This window comes from Molothrus ater, chromosome Z (genome assembly GCF_012460135.2).
Source record: "Molothrus ater isolate BHLD 08-10-18 breed brown headed cowbird chromosome Z, BPBGC_Mater_1.1, whole genome shotgun sequence".
NCBI lineage: Eukaryota > Metazoa > Chordata > Aves > Passeriformes > Icteridae > Molothrus > Molothrus ater.
In genome coordinates, this window is record NC_050511.2 from 22,644,708 (window position 1) to 22,670,075 (window position 25,368).

At 36.9% G+C, this 25,368-nt stretch overlaps 1 protein-coding gene across 1 annotated transcript in view; it reads left to right on the plus strand.

The window, feature by feature from the left end:
- HOMER1 (homer scaffold protein 1) overlaps nucleotides 1–25,368 on the plus strand; it is a 91,661-nt gene that overhangs the window by 18,358 nt on the left and 47,935 nt on the right. Inside the window, exons 2-5 of the mRNA XM_036404034.2 lie at nucleotides 6,045–6,201; nucleotides 12,457–12,588; nucleotides 17,041–17,133; nucleotides 23,213–23,355. Of these exons, the coding sequence (XP_036259927.1) occupies nucleotides 6,045–6,201; nucleotides 12,457–12,588; nucleotides 17,041–17,133; nucleotides 23,213–23,355 (525 nt within the window). The remainder of the gene's footprint in view (nucleotides 1–6,044; nucleotides 6,202–12,456; nucleotides 12,589–17,040; nucleotides 17,134–23,212; nucleotides 23,356–25,368) is intronic.

Here is a 25,368-nt window from a genome sequence, read left to right on the forward strand (position 1 = left end):
CCTGGGGAGAAGTTTCCTTGGATGACAGCTATTAGAGAGGCTTGGAATTCAGTGTATGCAAAATGACCACCTGCAAAACATGCCTACTGTGGGGGTTTGCAGTCCTCAACTGCCAGAGACAGTGCTGAGCATGCCGTCTGTCATGTGGCAGGGTCTGCTGTGTCCAGGGCTCTAATGGCATGAGAACAGTACACTTTCTGTCCAGTCTCCACCACTCCAGTCAGCTTGGAGTGTGGCTGCACTCCCATTTTGAGCACAGGGATATTGTCCTGTTTTTGCCTGCATGTGGCATTATCTTCCTCTGAAACTCTTTTTATGAATCCTGATGGATGAAATCTTGCACTTTTTGCAACAAGAAAAAATTACCAAGGCACATTTTGTTTGACTTATTTTGAAAGCAGTCTTGTATGTGGATTCCATGTGCATCAAAGCCAGGAAGTCTGGAGAATGCACTGGAGTTTGTGGAGAAATAGACATGGACATGAATCTCATGGTATTTTCACTATCAGAACTGAGCTGAGTAAGAACACCGCATCACACAGGTTTATTCATTACCTTTTTGTCTTACTGTTTGGGGAAAATAACTCTGCTGAGAAATTTAAAACTTCCAGGTAGCAGGCATTGCTGATGGTAGTTCCTTTTTTTAAAAAACTCAGGTCCGCATAAGCCACAGTCACTCAGTGTTTCCCTATTTTGGTGTCTGCTGTCTGCTTCTGCCTGGGCAGCTCTTCACTCCAGCTCTTGCTTAAGAGTCATCGCCCGTGTCTCTTTTGTCTTCATCTGCACTCCTGGCCTGGTCTTGTGTCCATACAGGGAAGTTCATTACCTCATCCTACGTAGTGCAGCAACTTCTCTGCCAAAGCACTGTCAATTTAGCCCAGTATGGAGGAGGAAGGGAGGGTTGTATCTAATTTTTAATATGTTTTTTAGCATCATTAACACTCCATAAGAGGAGGCAAGTAGGACCTCAAGTAATGTTGTAGAGGTTTCAGTGGCCTTATGGTTTTGAGAGTAAGTAAGATAATGGAATCCCAGTCTTGAGTAATTATAGGTTTTATAGCATTCAAGGTAATTTTAGAATCATGGTAAGCAATAGTGTGAGGGAAGAAATAAGCAAAAAGAGGTCTTCACCACTAGTGCTGTAGAAGTACCAGACGTTAAAGAATAGATTTTTTTCTTAAAAATGAAGCGTATATTAATTATGAGTTAGCAAGGAAAGTACTTTCTAACCTTCTATACCAACTTAAGCTTCTTTTATGCAATCTTTGATTAGTGTAACACTTCCTATATTGAGCAGTCTGCATTTTTTTTGTAAAGACTGTGTAAAGATGTCAAAAGGGAAAGAGTGGTTGGAAACTGTTCATTCAACTGTTAGTAAACAGGTGTATCGCCTAAGTTTAGCTTAGGATTGATCAACAAATATCAATGAATAAATTTCTGTATTGATTATGGAAAAGCCTGTTATGATTCTGCCTGCTAAAGTGATACTTATTATGCTTTCTTACTCATCACATTGCTCCTTGGGTCCAGGAGGATTTGGCACTTATTTCTTGTTAGTCTTTGTCTCACCACCCTAATGTTGCAGCCTAAGGCAATTAAGAACATCAGGATATGAGCCTTAATGTTTTTACCATGCCTGAGCGGACATTTCTAATAGTCAAACTGTGTTACTATGGCATTCTTGTTAGTTTTTTTCTTTTTGTTCAGCATCAGTATATTTCTGGAAAAATGAATTACTTTGCTTTGTAATTAGTGTGGAGTTCTCCTCTTAGTTCCTATTAATGTCTTTAATGAGTACCGAATACCTTCTGATAACAAAAGAAAAAGAAGAGAAAGCTGAAAGGGGAAGAGAAGAGAGGGAAGAGTAAGAAGCTGGTAGGGTGGTTTGGTTTTTTTACAGGATAGATTTTTCTTCTTTAAAGATGTTCTTCCTTTCTCAACTTCATATGGAGGGGATGGTGCTATGCAGGGCAACAGTTGGACTCAATGATCCTTGAGGATCCCTTCCAACTCAGCTTATTCTGTGATCCTGTGAAAAATAGACAACTTTTTTTTTATATATAGAAATATATATTATAATTTAAAAAAAACCCATATTAATTGTTTGACCACCTAGGAAGGCAAAGAGGAAGCTATCTTCCTATCTGATATTCCTAAAATTAATATTATTTCAGCTGAATTGATTGAAACTTCCAGACTGGGAGGGCATCATGTCCTTATGTGGATAATGGAAGAGCAAAACTTCTATGTGAAGATGTATTGGCCACAGTTACAAATATTTTTATATGTTTTATACATTATGTATTGCATATTCACAGGTGTTTTAGGAAATCTAAAATTTAAGTAGCTCTATATAATACGTTGCTACAGAAAAGTGCAGGTGATGTAATTGTATAGCAGCTTTGAAGGACTTCAGTTGTGCATCAGTGACTGGTTCTATAACACAATTAATCCTGTAGATGTATAGTGCATAACTTCCATTGGCTTGCAGAAATAATCTTTATAAATGTTCATTGTCAAGTGTCAAAACAATGGTCTAATTCTAGAGTCATCTGAAATTTAGTGTCTTTGTCAGAAAAAAATCTTAATTACTTTAGTAATCTGGCAAAATCATGATTTATCCAACTCATTTAACAAAGGGTGCTATGCTTTTTCCACAGAGCAAAGACAGCTTGCCATTCAGTAAAGCTGTACTTTAAGCATGGAAAGAAAAGACTGTAACTCTGGTTTTATCAGAAGTGATTGAAGAAGTGTAGGTTAGCTTGATTTTTACTGTTCCATACCTAACTATACCATCTATGCCAGACCTACACTCTGCCCTGCAAAGTGCTCTGCTTTGTCTTGAGCATCACTGCTGAGCAATCAACAGGAACATGCAGGCCACCTCATTAAACAAATTGAGGATATTTTGGTGGAGCTATGGAAGATTTTTATGATGACAGTGCTGGAGAGCGGCATCCCAAGGCTGAACAGTTGACTTTCACTGACACTCACTTCAGCCATATAGTACTCACCTACCTTTTGCCTATTAAAATCCTAACCTGTGGTGTGTTGAAAGTCCCAGTTGTGTGATATACTGTACTGGGAGTGAACTGAGCATCAGTGCTGGTCAAATGCATATTCATTAACCACACATCATGTTCATTAACCACATACATCTACGTCCTGGATTCAGTTCTTCTTTGATCTTTCATTAACATGGTCAGAACCTTTATAGTTTCCTTTCAATGTCAATATTCATCAAAACAATTGGCAGGCTTCTAAGATTGTTTCCTATTCTTTAATTTTCCAGGGTTAAAGAGCTAGTGCATTATGTTAATATGTGTCCCTTGATATTGGCATATGCTTAACTGGGAGGTAAAATATAAAATAGATCTAATATTGAAGACAACTGAAGTTTAAGTATGATTGAAGAAGTAATTTTAGATATTCAAGAGAGCAAAAAGAATTAGTTTGTTCTGTTAAACAAAAAGCCTATGAATGCCAGTCACCTTTGCATAACATTTTTGTGCAAGAGATTTGGATCAGGGAAACAGCTATGCAACCTCCTATAGTGGTTGATTTACGAGGAAATCAACCTTGGTCATTTACAAGGAAAAGATGAATTGGAGCTGAGGGTACATTTCTGTGGAGAACTAGCATGTGCACTGATCCCATTGGCCTCCCTTCTTCATCTTCCACTGAAATTCTGTTTTGCTGTCTCTGATCTATTCTGCATACTTTTGTCATTTCATCCAACACCCAACATAGGAGAACACCATGTCTGTCATCTAGTGAACTTCAAGGAATCTTGACTCCCAGCTGAGTAATGCAATTCTACTACTGAAAGCTGCTCTTCCTGCTGAGCAATAGAGATATTTCATTGAGTTCACATGTACCCCTCTGTAGTGAGGTCAAATTAAACTCTTTTGACTACAAGTGCCTAAAATTCTGTGGGAATTTATCTTGGGGAAAAAAAGTATTAAAAACATACCTCTGAAAATCAAATGAGGGCAGGTCGAAGGGGATGTTTTTTCATGCCCTGAAATTGAGAGTCAAAATACCTAAAAAGTTAAATTCAACCTAAAGTCCTGGTACTTAGTATCTTTGGAATTTGATGGCAGCATTCCTTAAAAAATATAGCAATCAGTTTGTCATTAAAATGTAGCTAAACTTAAACTGACAACTACAGTATCATAGAATAGTTTGAATTGGAAGGGACATTAAAGATAACCAATTCCAACCTGCCTGCATGGGCAGGGACATCTTCCACTAGATCAGGTTGCTCAGTGCCCAATCCAGCCTGGCCCTGAACACTTCCAGGGATGGAACAGCCACATCTTCTCTGGAAAACCTGTTCCAGTGTCTCACCAGCCTCATGGTAGAGAATTTCCTCCTAATGTCTTATCTAAACTTGCCCTCTTTCAGTCTGAAGCCATCACCCCTTGTCCTCTCACTGCATGCCCTGGTAAAAAAAGTCCCTCTACCGCCGCTCTTGTAGCCCCACAATAGGTACTGAGAGATTGCTGTAAGGTCCCCCAAAGTCTCCTCCAGGCTGAACAACTCCAACTTTTTCAGCCTTCCTGGATAAGAGAGGTTTCTATCTCTCTAAGCATCTTTGTGACCTCTGGACTCCCTCCAGCAGGTCCCTGTCCTTCCTGTGCTGGGAGCCCAGAGCTGATGCAGCCCTGCAGGTGGGGTCTCAGCAGAGCAGGGCAGAGGGGCAGAATCCCCTCCCTGGCCCTGCTGCCCACCCTGCTCTGGATGCAGCCCAGGACACGTGTGGCTCTCTGGGCTGGGAGTGTGCATGGCTGGGTCATGTCCAGCCTCAGCCACCAGCACCCCCAAGCCCTTCTGGGCATCCATCCCCAGCCTGTGCTGGTACCAGGGCTGCTCTGACCCAGGTGCAGCAACTTGCACATGACCTTGTTAAACCTCATGAGATTCCCATGGGTCCTCTCCGAGAGCTTGTCCAGGTTTCTCTGGATGGCATGCCGTCCCTCAGGTGCATCAGCTGTGCCACTCAGCTTGGGGTCAGGTGTAAACTTGTGGAGGGTGCAATTGGTTCCATTCTCTGTCATTGAACATATCAAAACTGATGTCCATTGGGACTCTGAGCCATTAGTCACTGCCCTCTAGATGTGACAGCCCAACCAGTTCCCTATCCACCGAACTGTCCATTCATTGAATCCACCTCTTCCAATGCAGAGAGAAGTATGTTGTAGGGCATGTGTCAAAGGCTTTACATAAGTGCAGATAACTGACATCCATAGCCCTCCTCTTCTCTACTGATACAGTCACTCTTTTGTAGAAGGCCATCTTATCGCCATCTTCGTGATATTAAAATGTATTTAGATTTCTGTGCAAATGCAATGTTGTGCGTCCTGGTAGTGGTCATGGGGAAAAATGCTGTAAATTCTAAATTATAATAAGGGGGTTTTTGCCTCATTAATTTTATTTGCTAAGTAAATTTAATACAATTTAAAAAGTATTTCATACATTATTTAATGTTAGTAAATACCTTTACACCTTCAGGCATAAATCTCCAAAGAATGAGGGATTCACAACACATGTTCCTGGCCTTAATTAATGTTAGTTTTAGAGTAATTGCATTGGATCAACCAGTTCAGATCCATATTGTGGTATAAAATTGATGAGAATAATCAGAGTATTAGAAGATTTTGGAGAAGAAGTGGACTTGAAGTTATGCACATTCTGCAGTGTGCAGTGTAATGAGAGAAGTTACACATGCATTAATGCCATTTAGTTTTGAGGGACAGGTGGGCAGTAAAGAGCTGGGGAGATGATGGGATGGTGCTGAATCTGTGTTAGAGATGTCTGTGTTTGTCTGACTCCACAACTGAATGTTGATTTTTGCCTTAGAAGACTTGAGTTTTGCTTGCAAATATATATAAACAAACTTACCTGCAGTATGCAGTAGCACATACAGAAGTCATCAGGCAAGGTTTATTGTGCAGAGTAACTTGTGTACATCCAAATGTAAAGAGCTTGTGTGCAATGATAGTATGTGCAGATTAAATTCACTTCTTCTCTCTCTCCTTCAGGGAACAACCCATCTTCAGCACCCGAGCTCATGTCTTCCAGATTGACCCAAACACTAAGAAGAACTGGGTTCCCACCAGCAAGCATGCTGTTACTGTGTCCTACTTCTATGACAGCACAAGAAATGTCTACAGGATAATCAGTTTGGATGGCTCAAAGGTAAATTATATTTCAGAAAACCTAGTTGTCTGAAGCATTTTTGCTGCAACTTTCTAGTTTGATGTTCTTCATGTTTCTTCCCAGATGTTTGTATCATTATCTGACCAACAGATTACAGACATTTTAAAATGGTAACATTGCCTCATCATGTGTTTTAAGTGTTTATTTGTAAATTCTATTTTCCATGTAGTTGTGTTGACTTCAATAACTATTGCTGAATTGAAGTAGTGACCTGTGCCTTGGATAATGCTATGAGACGGATAAAAAGACAAAAAATTGTACAAAAAGTATTCATAGGGTTACAATAACTTGTTTTCATTTCTGTACTCAGTCATTTATCAATGTAATTAGCTTCAGCTTTATGAAGGACATCTGTTCAGTGGCCATAATCACTTAGTAAATCCTTTGTTATATAATCTTCCGATTTTTGCTGTAGAGAATGCAAGGATTGCCTCCTAATAAAGCCTACCTAATAAATGGTAAGCTTTTATCTAGACTCAGTTGGTTTGGTTTTAGCAGGAGATTTTTGTGGGTGGTTTTTTTGGTTAGGTTTGGTTTGGGTTTTTTCTCTATTTTAACTAGAAAGGATATTACACTGAGCTGCTCCTCTTGTAAAACGTGTCTAAGAAATTAATTTGATGTGCAGAAAATCCTTGACTGTTTCTACCCACATAACTATAATAACAGTAACTTTACAAGCAGTGTAGCAGAAAACTCTACACTTAGGGCATTAAAGATATACAGTCTGTAATCAAAAGTTGTGATCCTTTCCAGAGACTTTCATTTGAAGCTTTTGGAAGTGCATCAGTTCACAATGATTGGAAATGAAGTACTCTGTTAAAAGCATGGCAATATTCACAGAGATTTTATGCCTACTTATTGAAAGCTGAAAATTATTACTCTGCATTTTTTAAAATATACAGAATATTGCTATTTTAAATGTAAAAGGAGATTTTTCTATCAGAAAAAGTATATAGAAATTGATCTCATAGTCAAAAATCTCTGCTTGAAGTGGCTGAGACTGGCATCAGAGCCTGCGAGATTTTTTTCAGTTTTAAGTCTTTGGTTTTTTTCTTCTCAGCCTTCCTTCAAAAGATTCAATTAGTTCTGTCAAATAATTAAAATAACTTTTGAGTCAGTATTAATGAATAAAGACACTGGGATTGGAACTAGATGATGTGTGAAATCAAGAGTAGTTGATTTAGTGCTTTAACTGATCTGGAGAATATACAAAATCCTTATTCTGCCATCCACTGGGGTTCCTCTGCCTTCATCCTAATGCTGCAACTCCTGCTGAATGCCGGCTGAATTAAATTGTTGAGTAGTTGTTCACCTATTTAGTTGTTCTTTTGTCTACTGCAGCATTCTCTCTACATCCAGTACTAATGGCAAGGTACATTGATAATTCAGTTCATCACTTTTATTTACTCTGTGAGTGCTGCTATCCTAATAATGTTTTCATCCAAGTCTTAGGTGAAGATCTAGAATCCCAGTCATGGTAAGAGAGTCCATTCTTTCAGGCATTTACCACGTTGCTCTGAAACATACACAGGTGAATAGTGGAGGGACACATGGAAGAATTTTAAGTGGGTTTCCAGCATAATTCCCAGACAGTTAGTTTATTTTTACTTAAAACCCCATCCTTTTTTTTTTAGCATGTCTGTTTATATACAATATTGTATGTGCAAAGAGTTAAATGTAAATATAAAGCATTTTTAAGTTTGAGTGCACCAGAGAGAGTCTTTGCTGTATGGTATATAGCTGGGTGTCAGTAACACCGCTGATAATGCACATGTTGCCAGTGGCCAAAACCACTTGTCAAACCCTACTGGTTTTGAAGCTGTCACACTCCTCCCTCAGTGGGAACAGATCCAGCCAGGTTTTATTGCACACCTGGGTGCTGGTGGGGTTTACAGCATCCTTTGGGTTTTTAGGGCGAAGAGAATGATGTGCTCAGTTCTCAGGCACTGAGCAGTAAGTCAGTGAGTAAAGGCAGCTCACATGTATATTTCTGCAGTAGGAATGCTGGAGAGAAGTATACTAGAGATTTGAGAGGTAATCCTATTTCTGTCCCACACCCTTCTCTCTCTAGGTTGGTGCATTTCAGAAGTATTCCTGGATGTAATTTAAGTTCTCTACTGATTATCTAAGAGTCATTAAATCTTTCTTCTTGAAAACAATAGGACATTTAAAAACATGATCTTCACTCCCCTATTGTGCATTGCAGTTTCCAACCTGAATTTGCTTATGGGGTCTTTGGTTAATTTTGAAAGAGGGGGTTTTTTTTCCTTATTTGAGCTTGATTTAGCCAAGACAGTTCCTACAGACACAACTTCTGCTTACTTTTAATGCATTTTGTGTAATATTTTCCAAAGCTACAGTCTCCTCTTGAGATATCTTGCACGAGATATCATGTATGTCCCTCTATCTTGACTACAAAAAGTATTCTAGGACCATAAGGTGTTCAGTGTCCAAGCTATATATTTTATAGTCATGCACAATATTTGGAGACCTGTTGCCCATTACCAAGAAAACTTGATGCAAGTAATCTGATTGAACTTGAATCTGGTTCCTCTGACCTCTTGAGTAAATATCTTTCATGTGACTTTTTTCTCCTACCAGTCCCAGAATCAAAAGAAAGCCTGAAAAATAAGATTTCTTATGTAGTATGGCGTGACAACGTTGAGCAGTTGTTGCTAAGGCTCTCATTTCTTATTAATTATATACTCATTTCAGAGTTCCTTGGAAAAATGTATTATAGTACTTCTTTCTCTTGGGTGATTGAACAAAGCTTCCTTTGTTTCTCCAGTACAGGCAGATGTCAGGATTATTCTGAGTCCCACTGTCTTTTGCATTTTGTCTCTTGCCATCTCTGAGAAAAGGAACAGACCAAGTATAGTGTGGGTCTTGCTTTACTAGTTAACTCTCTGATAATTTTTTTCTCACCTACAAAGCAGGGAAATAAACTTAAATTTCATATTAATCTAGAACCTGAGAAGACTCTGGAAAAGAGTGGTTTCCCAGTCTGCAGGTCCCATGAACCTTGCATATATTATTACTCAGTCAAGTCTCCCAGCAGTGTTACTGCCAATGATCTTGTTATTTTAATCACCATCTCACTTTAAAATGACAATTTTTTAAATGCTCAATAAACGTTTAAAGTAAGACCTGTACACACAAGTGTTCAGTGATTTTCCTTTGAAGAAGTTAGAAAGTTCTGTATCTTAAATTATTATTGCCATTAGTTTAAGCACAAGATAAAATTGTATTTGACCACCTCTATATATCTTGCAGCCATCGGGTTTGCAGCTCATAAAATGAACAGCTCAGACACATGCCCTATTTTCTCATTGCTAAAGTAATATGAAAGGGAAACATGAAAGCTATTTTATAATTCCAAAAAAGCCTGAAGATAACTAAATCAGTTTTCTTCAAAACTAAATGTCTTCCTGTCAGATTGACTCTGTTCTGTTTTTAAGATCTTCTTGTTCATTTATGGAAACAACATTCTTAAAAGTTGATGAAATATTTGACACTTGTTATACGGATAACTATGCAGTGAAATCTGGATTGGAGGAGAGCAGTTAAAGCAGTACCCATTTGAATGGACAAGACAGGCTTAATTATAAATTTTGATTTAAAAAATAAATGGTTTTTTAAGCTAAATATACAAAGTCCTGGTATCTAGTTTTTTTCCAGAGGTAGCTGACACTGGAGTGTATTTGTAGGGTGCTCTAGCATTACACTTTTAAAAGCATAGTTTTGGATGTGAGAAACCTAGCATACCAAGGCTTTTAATTTAGAGAAGATGGAAAACCCTGATTTCCTTTTTTCTTTTTTTTTTTTTTTTAAATCACTGGCATCTGAATGTAGTCTTCCCAGTCTTCGGGCTAGTGGTATCTACTGACATGAAGCCTCTTTACTTTTCTTTCTTGGAAGATAAAGGAAGGAATCACAGCCGACTCTCTCTCAACACAATTATTTTTGAAGCTTTCTTCCTGCCTTTCTCTCTTGGAAGAAAGCAATTTGACAGTCAATGTAACCCAGCCTAAATGCAGACTGCTGTCAAAAAAGCTGTCCCATTCTGGACCAGGCACCCTGTTCAGGTTCTCCATGGTGGAACCTGTCATGTGGTCAGCAGAAGCATTTCTCCATTTTGACTGGGTTAAGCTGCAGCCAGCTATACTGCTGTCACTGCAGGAAATGGCAGCTGTGGAGGCTTTAAACCTGTGTTTTGCTTGGAGGTCTTAGCTCTCTGGCATTGGAGTCCTCTTCTGAATTGAGGAAGTTATGTCCATGACATAATACTCACTCTCTAAAATATGTGATGTAAGTTTCAATTAATCAAGCAATGGATGGGCCTGGGCTTAAGCAGACTAGACAACATAGCTAGAGCTTGATTTGGGGGGAAGAATCTGTCCTGCACAGTCCCTAGGATATTTAATTTCAAGGATAGTACTGTTGACAACTTCCACAGGAAGTGAGATTGAGCATTATATGAGATTGCACAGCTCTGTTCTGGGCTTCCACCTGGTTATTTCAAATGTGGGCTTCCAACCACTAATAGTGAAAAAGAAGATAAGCATACAAGTAAAAAAGAGTTCCAGAGCACCTCTTTTCTGAGAAGTCCTGTCTCACATTCTCTCTTTTGTCCTATATGCTATAGACAGCAGTTTTCTAGGTGGTCACTTGGAGGTGACAGTGCCAGTAGGAGTCTGATGGCTTTATGTGAGCTCCGAACCTTATGCCTGAAGAAAGGAGAATAATGTTTAGTGTACCAGTGACTTCACTAGGCAGCTTCTGTATGAACATCTGAGGGATGTCTTTCAGACAATGCTGGAGATAGTTCTCCATTTTCTGGTCATGCAGCAAACCCTGTCTTTGATCTGATGAGGCTTCCTGGCTCAAATGTAAGCTTTCAGGCATTCCAGAATTTTCAAGGAGTTGTTCACAGTGGTAGGCAAAATTTGTATTTAGGGACAAAAATTATCAGAAAGAATGGGCTATGTTCAGATTTGCTTATCTTCATTAATGGTGAGTATAGCGAAAGTCACCAAGAAAGAGTTTTGTTAAATTTATCTGTGCTGCAGTATCTTTGCTTGTCTTTCTATATGTCGCAATGAAATGTATGCTTTTGAACTTTCTTGCAATACTCATCTCCACTACTTCATCTGAGAATCACCGTATGAACATGGGTGCTGTTTGTAAGCTTGGCTGGCCCCTCAGCTGTAATTTTTTCAGGCTTGCCCTGTAAAATTCATAGAAAATTTTAATCTGGTGGTAGCTGTGCTCCAGTGGTACTCAAATCTCTCAGCAAAAACAAAGAGTGCAAAGTAAACTCCTTTAAATAACTACTTATTTCAATATCCATCTAGAAGTCTATATAACTCAAGTAGTATAGACTGATTTTGACTTTAGAGGATTTTGGTCTTAGGAGAGCAGTACTTGGTCTCTGTGATGTTAAAGTTTCTCAGTCACCATTCTGAGAAAACAGTCTTACAGTCTTCCCATCTCTACAGTTTGCACTTCACATATGTACTCTTTAATGTGATGGAAATACTGTTGAAATCCACAGTGAAACTTAAGTTGCTTTTAGTAGAACCAGCATATCACCTAGAAATTTCATTTTGTGTTTATATTATCAGAACTTACATGCTGGAGGATGATATTTTTTGCATCCTGTAGATACAAGAACAAGAACTAGAGAAGAAAAATTAAAACAAGAGTAGCTCCACTTATGTAGCTGGTGTATGACCCTGCCATTGTTAGCTTTGCTTGTATGTGTATAAAGGAAACAGACTCTTGTAGAACTGAGATTTAAAAAGAAAATGTGCTCCTTTGTATTATTGAGTGTTTTTCAGTGAGAATCTCATCTGCAACAGGGGTGAGGGAAGAGCAGCAGTGGAGTTGACAGGCAACTTGAGAGGCACTGCCTTAAGGGACAAAGAAATACAAGTGCAAGACAAAAAAGGACTTTGATAGTCCTTATATGTAGAAACTTTAAAGGACTGCTTGCAATTGTGAATTGATGCCTACTCCCCCTCCTCAGCTATTTCCTCCTTACAATGTATGCAAAAATATGCCTTTGCAATTCTATCTGGCATTGAATTAGAAAACTGTTTCCTAGTTCCCAGCGTGTGTCTCATTCAGCATATTCAGATAATTGTCTACAATATTGACATTTTCAATTATGAGTTGTCTTTAGAAAAAAATAAAAACCATGAAGCCCATTTTTACAGTTATTACCTTTTTCAGGCAATAATAAACAGCACCATCACCCCCAACATGACATTTACTAAAACATCCCAGAAGTTTGGCCAGTGGGCAGACAGCAGGGCGAATACAGTCTATGGCTTGGGATTTTCATCTGAACATCACCTTTCAAAAGTAAGTATGACCAGTGGTAACTCTTCAGCTAGTGAAGCTACTTAAGTGTATTTTATTCCTGCTCACTATGTCTTGACTCAGTACTCACTACTGTTGTTATTTAAAAATAATTTACAAAAAATTGTTCTGTATCAATCCTTATAATGTAAAAAGCACAGGAGTAAGTGTGATCTGCAAATTTTCTTCAAGCTGATGAAGAAAAGGAGAGAGATTGAAGCCTATTACACTTTATGTTGCTACTGCTTTCTAATTACTGATTTGTTAGGTTTTTCTTCTTAAATAATTGTTCTTCCATTACAGTTTTTCCATGATAGAATTTAAAGAAGTAAACAATTTGGTGTTTCTTGTGTATTTGGATCTCCTACAAAAAAACTGTTTGTAGTCTTCAGATGCATTGTTGTCTTTTAGGTTACATTCACTTTCACTTTTCTACTATGTAGTGCATCAAATTACTGTTATTTCAAAGTTTGCAGCCTTAAAGTAAAGCTAGTGGGAAATATATTCAGTGTAAAAGAAAAATACATTTTCTGCTGGAATGCAGAAGTGGAAATGTTTGCTGAAGCAGTATGTGCCATACATGAGTTTCTTTTCTAGTCTACTTCTGCAAAAAGGAAATAGACCTCATTCCAAGGAAAGAAGAAATCCCTATTTCTCAAATTGATGGCATAGGTCCTCTGAGCATCCTTACTACAGTACTTGTTTTTGCTACTGCCCTAGTAGATGAGTCCAAGAACCTACAAGTGTGGTTTTTCTTCAGATGGGGAATTTCAGTGCAGTTTAAGAGCTTGTGTTTATATTAAGCAGAAAATTTCATATTTGAAATAAAGAAAAGATTTGGACACCTAAGTGCAATAAGATAAATACATATTCAGGAAGGAATAATGGTGGCTAGCTGTTTGAAGGAAGAGTAATCATAGCAGCCCTTTTGAGAAAGTATTTGTCACTGTCCAAGGATAGGCACAGCCTGCCAGAAAACCATTAAAATGAGACCCAGTATAGCTACTTTATTTGGGCAAGCATCAAACTTGTAAGGTTTCTTCCTTTCATAATTACTTGGTTTTCCTTTCCACAAAGCAACACAACCACAGGACTTTCCGAGTGATTCTGGTATTGCATGTGCATTTGTGCACCTATCATTGCTTCAGTGAACTTGAAAACCTCATCAGTTAATTTGGTGTGTATGTCCTAGAAGCACTTGCTTACCAACATGGTAATAACTTCTCTTAATATTTCAATGGCTTTAGCAAAAATGCTAATCTAGTTTACTACTCTTTTAGACTAGCTTGTTTTTATTATTCACAGATGATTCTTTGAAGGCAAAGCATCCTGCTGAAGTCGTGTACACTCTGTTTGCCTGACTTCAAGCTCTAGGTTATCCTTGCCAGTGGAAATACGTTGGGTTTTTTTAATCTTCATCCTCAGCTCTTCTTTTGCCCTCCATCACCTTCTTAATTACAGTTCTCTCAATCCCATTCTTTTCGCTGCCATCAAACAGATGTCTAGGACTTTTAAATACTCCTTTGACATAAAGCTCTATATTGCTGTTGAAAATTTAATCTGAAAGGCTACGGTAGACATTTTTTCTTAATTTCTTTTTTTCAGAGTGGATTTTTGTTTAACTCAGATTGCTGTTTTATGGACAATAAACAAATTTATTAAGAAAAATCCTGAATCACAGACCTTTTCTGAAGATAATGGTGAATCTATGAGCCCTTTTCAGCATACTGTTCCTGTTGTATTATATCTTAATTATTTAACTGATATTCATGTGGATTACAATTGCCAATTGTTGCTACTACTAAAATTCCTAAAGATTTAACTTTTTGTGTTATTTAAAAATTATAAACATACTGATGGAGAAAGAAAACTTTTCTTTAGATTAGAAGCTGTTCAGCCACTGGAGCTGGTAGGTATGTTTGATTGGGAATCAGAAGACCCAAATTAAATCTGCCCTGTAACTTTAGAGAAATCGTGTCTATATTCTCTTTCTTGTTTTGTCTTTCCCTCAGATTACTTACCCCCACTTCTGTGCATCATAGCCAGGTTTACCAGAGCACTCTGATACAGCTAGCACTTTACGGATTGTAAGTGTTTTAAGTTCCAGAGAGCAAAAGGCAGCCTGCAACCACAAAAGAAGTTGTTCTAGTCTGTGACCAATTTCCACAGTTTAATGATGCAAATAATCCCAGCAGATAAAGTAAACTATTTAGTCTCACATAATTTTCTGCATGTCTTACAGTACACGTTTGACTTCTGTACTATTTGTTTCTCTTTCACATGCCCCTGTCCTTCTGAACTGATTGCTAGGGTTGGTGCAACAATAGCAACCTCTTTTCTGTACAATTATTCTGAATAGAAATTAGTGAAGTGAGACTGTCTGATGGAAAAGTAATGGCACTCTAATCAACTTCACATACAAACAGTATAGAGGAAATCAGTTAAATAGTTCACTAGGCCTTTTATCAATGTTAGACCACAAATTCATCTCAAGACTGCTCCATCAGATGTCGGTGATACTTGAAAGGTACCTGTGTTGAAGGATATTCACAGGACCACAATTTGTTAGCAGAGTCCCTCTTGCTGCTGCAGTAGGAGAAACACAATGTCCTCTCACTTTCAGGAAAAATTGAGACTACTTTCTCATTCAGAATATGTCTATGCTTTTGATAGTATCCTGATGTATAAGAAATATCCTTTTAGGGTACGCTGTCTTAGCTTCTTGAGTTAGCTGACCTGATTTATTCCATACAGCTTAAAGAATATGCTAAATGGAAAGTGCCACCATGGATACTGGCAGCAGCCTTATGTAGTCTCCATGCACAATTTTTCATCCTTTCCTTAAAAATGTGATCTTCCAGAAAACTTCTTTCATACCATGAGACTCATCTTTGTTATTCAGGAATTTTATCAAGAGATAGCTATTATTCATCACCTGACTGTGTCAAAGAATTCTAGAAAATTTGTGAAAATCTCCACCAAATGGGGCTTTTTGGCTATTTCTTAGAATGCTGTCTATTGATCTATGATTTTTTTTTAAAAACGTTTCTGTGGCTGTCGTAATTACTGCCTTTGTCTTCAGCCATTTATTTCAAACCTCAGAATCATATTTACCATTTAATAATTCTCTGGTCTTAAGATTGATTTAAATAATAGGTTACCCATGAGATTTGAGGTTTAGGCGCAAGTCTTAAAAAAGTAGTATCTGGTTCTGGTGACCTGTTTCATCATCTGTTGCCAATTTCATCATCTGTTTTTTTTGATGCTGGGTTAAACTTTCAGGAAAAATAAGCTTTCAAATAATGTAACAAATGAAATACAGGATACAAGTAGAGAGAAATTAAAGTCCTCAGATACTAGTAGCCTGCCAGAAAAAGGTTTAAAGACGCTAAGGTTTTTAGGTCTTGTGTAGTAAGTGAAATTCTGATTGAAAATAATTGGTGAGGTTGTGCCACGCAAAAGGTCGCCTTTGTACTTTGCATATACACTGAGTGCAAAACAATTTCTTCATATGCTGCTGCCAAAGAGATTTAGAAGCTGCTGAAGAACCTTCTGATATTTTTGCAGAATCATTTCACTCTTAAGCTGATCATATTAAGATAATGGTCTGCATAAAAGAAGTAGGACACAAAAACAAATTTGTGGCCACTCTAGCAATTAGTGTAGTGGCAAGGTGAGAACTGTGAAGCCAATTTTTTTTCCAGCCAGAGAAACCAGGCCCTATTCTTAACAAATTAATTTAATCTTTCAGGTTTAAGAGGGCATATATTTCTAAATTGCTGCTTTAGCTATTTTCTGGAAGAGGTGCATGTAGCATAGGAATAAAGCCTACTATGGCAGTTCCATATGCAATTTCATGATTTAGTGTTCAGTATAGGCAGTTCTAATTCAGTGAATTTGTTCTTTAACTTGATTGATGTCAATGAACGCTCTAGAGATGAACACAGTATTTCCACTGTTTCTTCTCTGATTAGCTCTTGAAATTATAAATGCAGTTAACATTTGGGAAGAAGGCAGTATTATTTCAGTCATGAAAGAACAAAGTACATTGAAAGCTTTCCTAGCTCATGGTGACCACATTAGGCTTCAGAAGAAGATTATTTATTGTTTTAGGAGGGTAAAACCTGAATCTGAAAGCAGCTATGCAAGGCAGTTTGTCCCTATTATTAGCCATCTCTGAGGTGAGTTTCTTAAAACTACCAGCAGCAGATCATGCTTCATTGCATTGTCATTTTCCTGACATATAAAGAGTGTGTATTAAGTGCCTGAAAGGTATGTCACTGTGTAACTCATTTAAATGAGTATCTAATAAGGAGAAAAATTTTTTAAATTACTGACAGAATTTGACATTGTGAAATGCACAGTACAGCATTCTGTTCAGCATGCAATGTATTATTTCACGCCTACCCTTTCTCTCTTTTCTTTTTTTTATTCTTTAAACATATGTACCTTCAGTTTGCTGAAAAATTTCAGGAGTTCAAAGAAGCTGCGCGAATAGCAAAGGAAAAATCCCACGAAAAGATGGAGCTAACAAGTACACCCTCTCAAGTGAGTCTTATTGCCTGATTCAAGCATCATACTTCTTGCCTGTGCTACTTACTGTTATTGTTCTTTACATACATATGCATTAAAAATTAAGGGGCAATTTCTCAGTTATTGTGAATCCTCTCATTGGTCAGCAAGAGTGTCAAGAAGTCTTAAAAATACATTTAACATATACTGCAAGGAAATCAAGGGGACTTGTTCACAAAATTGTGTGTGTTTTTTATTCCTTTTCCTTTATTTCAGTTTTCCCAAGAAAATGAATAAACATGTTTATGTAAATGAACTATACTAAACACTTTTTGCACTATTTCCTATTGTATCCACAAAACTTCAGGTGATGCACTGTAAATAACTTTTATAGAACAATCATTGCACCAAAAATAAAGGTTGAAACAGCAAACCATTTTTTACTTACTTCCTACGGTGTAGTTTTCTCTCGTGAGATGCATTGAAGGAAGATGATAGATTCACAGGCTGGTTCTGGAGTTTTGTTACAGTTAGCTGTGATGTATAGTAAGAGTTTATAAAAACACTAACTGAGTTAATCTAGGCACAGAGGGTCAGTTACTATATTCACATTTACATTAGTTATTGCTATAATTAATTATGAATACATAGAATTTGCTTTGAAAAAAGAAACTTCTTGAGGCTTTTATGCCCCATCTCTCTTGTAATCCCCCTGCCCAAGATTTTTGACTCAGTTAGCTATTTGCTTTGTTTTAAGAAGTAGTGAAGACAAATACAATTCCTTCTCTTGGAGAATGCAACAACTTTAAAACTACAGCAGGGATTCCTGAGTTGAGTAGATGGAACCTTTTTTCTGGGGAGTCTTTTCATTGAATCAGTCTATCTTCAGTGCTTTTTATTTTAATAGTCTCCTGCTCTTTGATGGCGTAAGGATGGCAGGCAGTTTGCAGTGTGCTGCAGAAATAGTTTTATTGCTAGTAGAAAGCTACATCTGGTGTCCTACTAAGAGAAGTCAGTGGAAATCAGAACATACACAATGAACAAGCATCATGTTGTTTTCCCTGTAAGCATTTTGCCCAAATGCTAGGCTGGCTTTTGCTGTTAATGGGAAACTTCTTACTCCAATGAAATGGAAGAAAAATAAGGCAGGGATTTCTGTAAGTTTACTTTACTGTCTCTAAATTTTTGATAAATTCCACAGAGACAATGGAAGTATGTATTTCAATATTATACACTTATCAAAAATACACATTTGACTTTAGAAACAGTGAAGTGCTTCACCCAGGCCTCTAGTTACTTGATGTTATAGGCAAAAAAATTATTATGCTTCTCTTTTGACACATTGATTAATATTTTGGACTCAGAAGTTAAATCTGACACTGTCACGTGGAGTGACTTATTACATGGTTTGGTCGTAAATTTGAGCTATTCGCTCAGAGATAAGATGCTTTCTTCTTGCAACTCATCAGGGTTAAAGCTTTCTCTTAAACTGAGTGAGCTATTAATTTTGTTCATTTTCCTGAACAGATTTCTTTTTACAGTTGAAACCTAACATTTTATGCTGTAGGCAGTTACAGAAATGTTACTCAGAGTGATTCTATAATGCCTATTGTGGGCTGCAATTTCATTATGGCACACTTAAGCATAATTTCCTATTCAGGCCTTACTTTTCTTCTCTTTGCTTTTCACTGTGTTGATAAGCTAGTGTATTATTCTGAGTTATTCAGTTAGTGCAAGTGCTGACACATGAGCATAGTAGTTTTCACATGCTAGTTCCGTAGAGAGAAGGGAATCAAATCAAGAACTTCAGAGTTTAGAACAGATAAGAAGCAATGGCATCATGACAAACTCCAGCAGTTCTGTGGTACTGGGCTCATTCAGTCAGATTTATAACTGGGAGGAGGATGGGTGCTTGGTAGTAGGGAGGAAAGTTGGGACCATAGAGACATTTGAAAGAGCACCTGGTCTCATTTTCATCATCTGCTAAAAGGTGGATGCAAGGCAAACAATTGAATTGCTGTCTTTCTGAATCATGTTCTAGCTGTTCTTCCCCTTTTGCATAGTGATCCATTGCAGAGGGTGAGAGTGTAAGAGGAAGGAGATATTTTTAATGGTCAGTAAATGTCTTGCAGGAACCTGGCTTTTTCAGGGGAGCTTTGGTGGCATTGGCAGGAATGACATTGGGAGGTTTATGAGCTCTGTAATGATAACTCAGGTATCTAAAAGGATCAGTCCCTCTGCAGTCTTGGACATGCAGATATCTTAAATTAGTGTGTTAAATTAGTAATAAGTAGGAAAATACTGCATATCAAAACTGGAAAATATAAACATCAGACTTAAATAGAATGTTTTATTTCTCTTGGTACAGCTTTAAAAAATGTCCTTTTTATTTATCAGTTACTGCAAGTACTGGATGTGGTGCAAGTACTGAATATGGTACATTTCCCACCCTCTCTACTACAGAATTCTAAAAGAGTAAAAGTACACTTTTCTACCTCAGTATGCCCTTACAGATTGAATCTTTATGAAATATCTCTACAACTAATGTAACAAGACACTGCACAAGACATTTGCTGTTCACTATTGTTTGATGCAAGCCTGAAAATATCTCTGCTACGTGTGAGTTTCAATTCTGAATGCTGTGCAAAAACTTGGGAAACTGCAGAGAAATAGAAATCAAGAGATAGCAGCAAAAATATCTCAGAAATTTGGTATGTATTTGTAGTTCAAATATTTAGCAGACTCTAGCCATGTTAAAATTTCAGAGCAATTTTGCCTTAAGTCCACTGAAATTAAGTTGATTCTGTCAGGTGTTATGTGCTTTAGCAAAGTATTGCTCCTATAAAGGGCCTCAATGGCCAGGAAGTAGAAGTTCCATGTGTTTTTTTGATATTTTGTTTCATTTGATGGAATATGTTCTTCAGATTTTTTTTAGTGCATGGGAAACACATGGTAGAAAGAAAAGCATACATAGCCTAATTCGCAGTTACTTTATAGCAGGAGTGCCTTGTCCCCTAAGCAATGCTGGTGCTAATTTTAAACTCTTCATTCTCCTTGTTTCTTTGATACCCCCTTTCTCTGCCTGCCTACCAGCAGGCTTTACTTTAATTTTCCAGAATATCAGATAATAGATAAAATCACCATTTACCTTAACTATAAAGAGAACTTTACTTGTTCAGAGAAAGACAGTGGCCTGGACCACCAAATTAGAAGAGAGGTGCTGCTTTTTTAAATATAAGTCCCATTGAGTACCCTGGGCTTTCTCGAGATGAAGAGTAGCATATTATTTCTGTGTCAGAGAACCTGTACTTTAAAGCCATCTGTATGAAAACAGATTCATATAATAGTACACAATTTAGCTATATCTGGTATGTCTGGAGGCTTTGGTCTAGAAAGACGTTGTCTATTTCGGGACTTCTAAGACCACCTATACACATAGCTATACCATCTGTCCATTTAACTGAGCCTTAGGTAATAAAAAGTTGCAGTCCTCTTACTATGTTTACATAAAACTGAATTACTGGGTCCCCTGCTTTGCCACCTCCTATTTCCCAGATCTATCTTGTAATACAGGAAATCATTTTGCTTTTGTCATAAAACTCATGGATCTCGCAGTGGCAAACCACCCATTTCTCAGTTACTAGCTTCCCCATGCACTTACATTTAGATCTGGAGTTCACTGAGCTGCATGAAGCAATAGCCTTACAATTGTGTCTACCTACCTGCACCCCTTTCTTTTAACTTAAAGTAACCTTAATTAGATGTAAGTGCAGAACAAAATAGAGCAGTTTATAGAGTTTGCAGTTGCACCCTATCAGTCTTGAGAGGTTTCACCCCAATCAGTTGGCATCTGAACCTCAGTCCTTTTCTTCTAAGGATGACTGTGCTCTGATAGTTTTTTTTGACCCTAGTCATTTTAGATTAAGTCCTTTTTCGGTTTCTGAAATTATGGGGTGGGTAAATTATTTAAAATCACAGTCTTGTCCGTGATTCTAATAATATCCATTATTATTATGTCTTTTTTTTCTGTAGAAATACAAAATTCAGTTAGAGCTTGGTGAAAAAGATCTGGGATATTATATGAATTTTTGCAACAAATACTGCAACAAATGTTTCATACATGTCTGGGTGGCAGTAGCTGGTAGACTTATGCCACTGCCAGCCAGCGCAGAGAAGCACTACGAAGAATAGCTGAGCCAAGAAGGTGTATGGAATCCTTACTGAGATAACAGTACAATACTCAATATCTAAACATGCTGGATTTGGGGGTTTTTTGTTCATTATTTTAGAACCAATAACTTCTATTTTTTCTGTCCCTTATTGTTATCACTAAAAGGTGGTTTGATTTGTGCTGTAATGTCTACTTGTTTTACTTTAAGGACTCTTCTGTAAGTGCAGAAAAGATACAACCCTCACTTCTGTGGGTTTTTTAAAAGATGTTGAAATATAAGATGTCTTTTGATGGATACCCCACTATTATGTTTAAATTAAATACTAAATATCACAATGTCATGTCCAATTTTGTAAAATCTGGAGTGGATATGTGAAGTTATAATGGTATACAGTAAAAACTTAATTACAGATGCACATGTCACAAAATGTTTCTAAAATACTTTTACTCCTCTAATTAATATAAAATGGGAAAATATTATTTGTAAACATTTGTGAAAAATCTTTTCAATGAAAGTGGCTTTTTCTATTATATTTGGTGCTTTGTTCATAGTCAGCTCCATTAGAGTTGTCTGCAAAAAAATTGCTTATCAGGCAGGGGTGGTTGTGAATGTGTGGAAGCACTGATTAACCTGTAGTTTTTGTGGAGGAGAAACACATTAAAAACTGATGTTTCTTTTGTTCCTGAATTTGCAGGCCTAAATGAACCTTTAGCTATTACATAGACTGGGATGTTTTTCTGCCTTAATTTTTGTTACTTGCATTTCATTCATATTAGAAGTCTATGGAAGTACTTTAATGAAAAAAAAGCCTAGATGGAAATTGTAATTTTTTTTCCTTCTATTGAAATAATTTTTTTGCACTCACATTTAAAACATTTTAATAAGTACATTCTGATTTTATGTATCTAGTAGTAGTGTTGCAGTAATTTTATCTTGAAGATACTTATTTATCTTAAAGCTATTCAGATATTTTAAACTGTGGTATGTAAATTTTTATAATACATAATGAGAAACTACATTATGAGAAAAAGAAAAAAATAGAAGAAAAACGTTTAGATCCAAAAAGTCTTTCATTTATTGCCAATGGAAACTGTTCTATCCTATTGGATGATGATAATAATAACAATAATAATAGTAGTAGGAGACAAAACCATGCCATTTGTGTAGAATAATTTTTTTGCCTCTTTATATTATCAATTCTCTTCTTTTCAATACTTAAATGTACACACAAATGTACATGCTGGTGTGATGAGAGGTAATGAAAACCACAGCAGTGCCTTCTGCTGGGAGGCAACCATTAAGTTCTCCAGGTGTTCAATTGCATAGCCATAGCTATGTGTACATCTGGCTGTAGCTGGAGTATTCTACTTTGCAGATAATAGCATGATCAGCAAGAGCCAGGCCAGGCTAACATGCCCATGAAAATTTTTGCTTGTACTTTGGTGAACAAGTGTTCTTTACAGATGGCTTATAGATGAAACTGGGAACACACTACAAATGGCCCTCCCACTGTTCACTTTGGTTAATAAGCAGCACAAAAGCTAGATTTTGAAACAAATACCAGAATTTGTTTCACTGCATTAGAATGTAAAGTATGAGACAAGAATTCCAAGTGTCAAGAGTCACCCACTATGTATCAAAATGAGGGTGGAATGTAATTCCAGGTAAGAGAGAGGTCTGTAGTAAGTGAAAGATTGGACCTTGCAAAGAATTCATATGCCACTTGTGTTTTGTGTAAGATAATGTGAATCTTTTGGTAATATACTTCTGTATTAAATACACGTGATGAAATGGGACCATGAGGGATGCTGGAAATCTGTACACCATATTAATACTAACTAAAGTTTGTGTATTGTTTAAGAATGAATGTTAGCGCATTTATGTACATAACCTTTCTGGGCAGGTTAGTTTGTAATTTCAGTATGTTGTTTTTTTCACTTAAGGAATCAGCTGGAGGGGATATTCAGTCTCCTTTAACTCCGGAGAGCATTAACGGGACAGATGACGAGCGAGCGATGCCAGAAGTGACGCAGAACTCAGAACCAAGGGCTGAACCAACACAGAACGCATTGCCATTTACCCATAGGTACAGATTCCATTCCCACATCCTGATTAAGTGATACCTATCTCCTTCCTTTTAAAGGGACCTTCTCCCATGTTGTTTGGAGAAACAAAGCAAACCCACCTCTCACCCCAAAAGCGGACTCACTTTTGGATTTGTAATATTTTTTCTAATTTAAAAAAAAATATGAGAAAATCTCTTGGAATAAAATTTGGGGGAACATTATAGTTTAATCAGCCCTTGAACACTGGTTAGTGTAGGTGTCCCTTTAACAGGAATCAATATGTCAATGTCTGAGCTCTTAGTAAAATTACCTGCTTCATAGAATATTCCAATTAAATTATTTTTGTACACATTCTTTGAGTGGCTGATGGGACTCAATGTCAACCTTTCATTGACAAGTTCTTGGAAGAAAAGGGACTCTTACAGCATTTTTGGATTATCATGTTTAAAGCAGGCTTTAATTGCACGGTTCTCTGACAGTTGTAAAATTTTTCAACTTTTTTTCGAAATACAAGAGAAGTGTAGCTCTGCTTTAGACTGAATTCTTGTTTTTTGCACTAGGAATACCGTGCTCTGTTCTTTGAGAAAGGTAGGACTTTTTATTTAATTATGCAAGTGACGAATTACAATGGATACATCTTGCCTATTAGAAGTAATTGTAAACGAGTTGCTCTCAATAAAACACATAATTTATTGGGACCATGGAGAGTAAGTGAAATACTTAATAAAGTTAGAACATATCTAGAAATACTACATTTATTTTTTAAGCGTTGTGTAATTCAGCCTAAGTAGAGTTTAAGAGCTCTTGATCAAATTTTGGGGAATATTAATATTTCAGATATGTTATGCAATTCAAAGTGAGCACAAGTGAAACCAAAATTGTGCAGAACATCTCAGTTTTTGTAAGAGAATAATACTGTTAAGGATCTGGGGAAAAAAATTGCATTTTTCAAATGAGAAAAACCCTCTTACACTATTTTTTTATTTTTATACTGTCACCAGTGCATGTATTATTTTTATACTGTCACCAGTGCATGTATTATACGTTTCAGAAGAAATGGTGCATTGTGGGAATGTTATGTGCATGGTGAAGGAGTATTACAAATGTTGCAGATCTATCAGTGCTCTGTAACAAGTTTGTTTAAACTGTTTGAGTATCAAAATTTTCTATCAATATTTTTGTGAAAAGGCATTGTGATAAAGCCCGCACATGAAAAGTGTGGTTTCTTCTTTTAAAAAAATGGTAGTTTGATGATGTCCCCTCTGGTTCTGCATATGTAAATATGTTTTCTGGTATGCCAATGTAGTAACTAAGTTTGGTCTCCGTTGAGCATTACTGAAGACACTTTTGAAATCCTGTTGTCATTTTTAATTATATAGAGTAGAGTTTACAAAACTTTTACATGCATTGCATTTTTCTATCTACTTAATGTATGCAGTGTGAGTGCGTAGTTTTAGGTTTTTGTCCTGTTAGATATCAGTAGCTAGAATTAATCTTCCAACAATAACTCTGCATTTTGAGATTTACTTCTTGTTCATTCTCAAAAGACCAGTGATTTGTCCTGCTAATGGTAGCTTCAAGTTTGTTAATGAAATATTACTGAAGAAAACCCAAGTTTATATACCTCTTTGAAATAAATTAAATTTTTGGAATAGGTAAGAATTTTGTTATAAATTTATTATTATTTTTATTTATTTATTATAAATAAATAAATAAATAAATAAATAAATAAATAAATTTGCATGAAACAATGCACAAAGGAGATGGAAAGTGAAGCCTCCAGGATTGTGTTAATCCTGGTTAAATGGGCATGTTTTTGTAGAGGGTTTTCATAATAATAACTTAGCAACTAGGTAGATACACCTAGCTGCTTGTGCTGTCTAGAACAGTGCTCTCTGCAGGCAGTCTGCTTGCCCTGACTTACAAGGAAAAAAAAATTAAAACCTTATGTCCCAATTATTGGAGACTCCCTGGGCTTCTCATGTGTCAGGAAAGAACTGTGCTTTTGCTTGTTGCCTGCCTTTCTGATGATG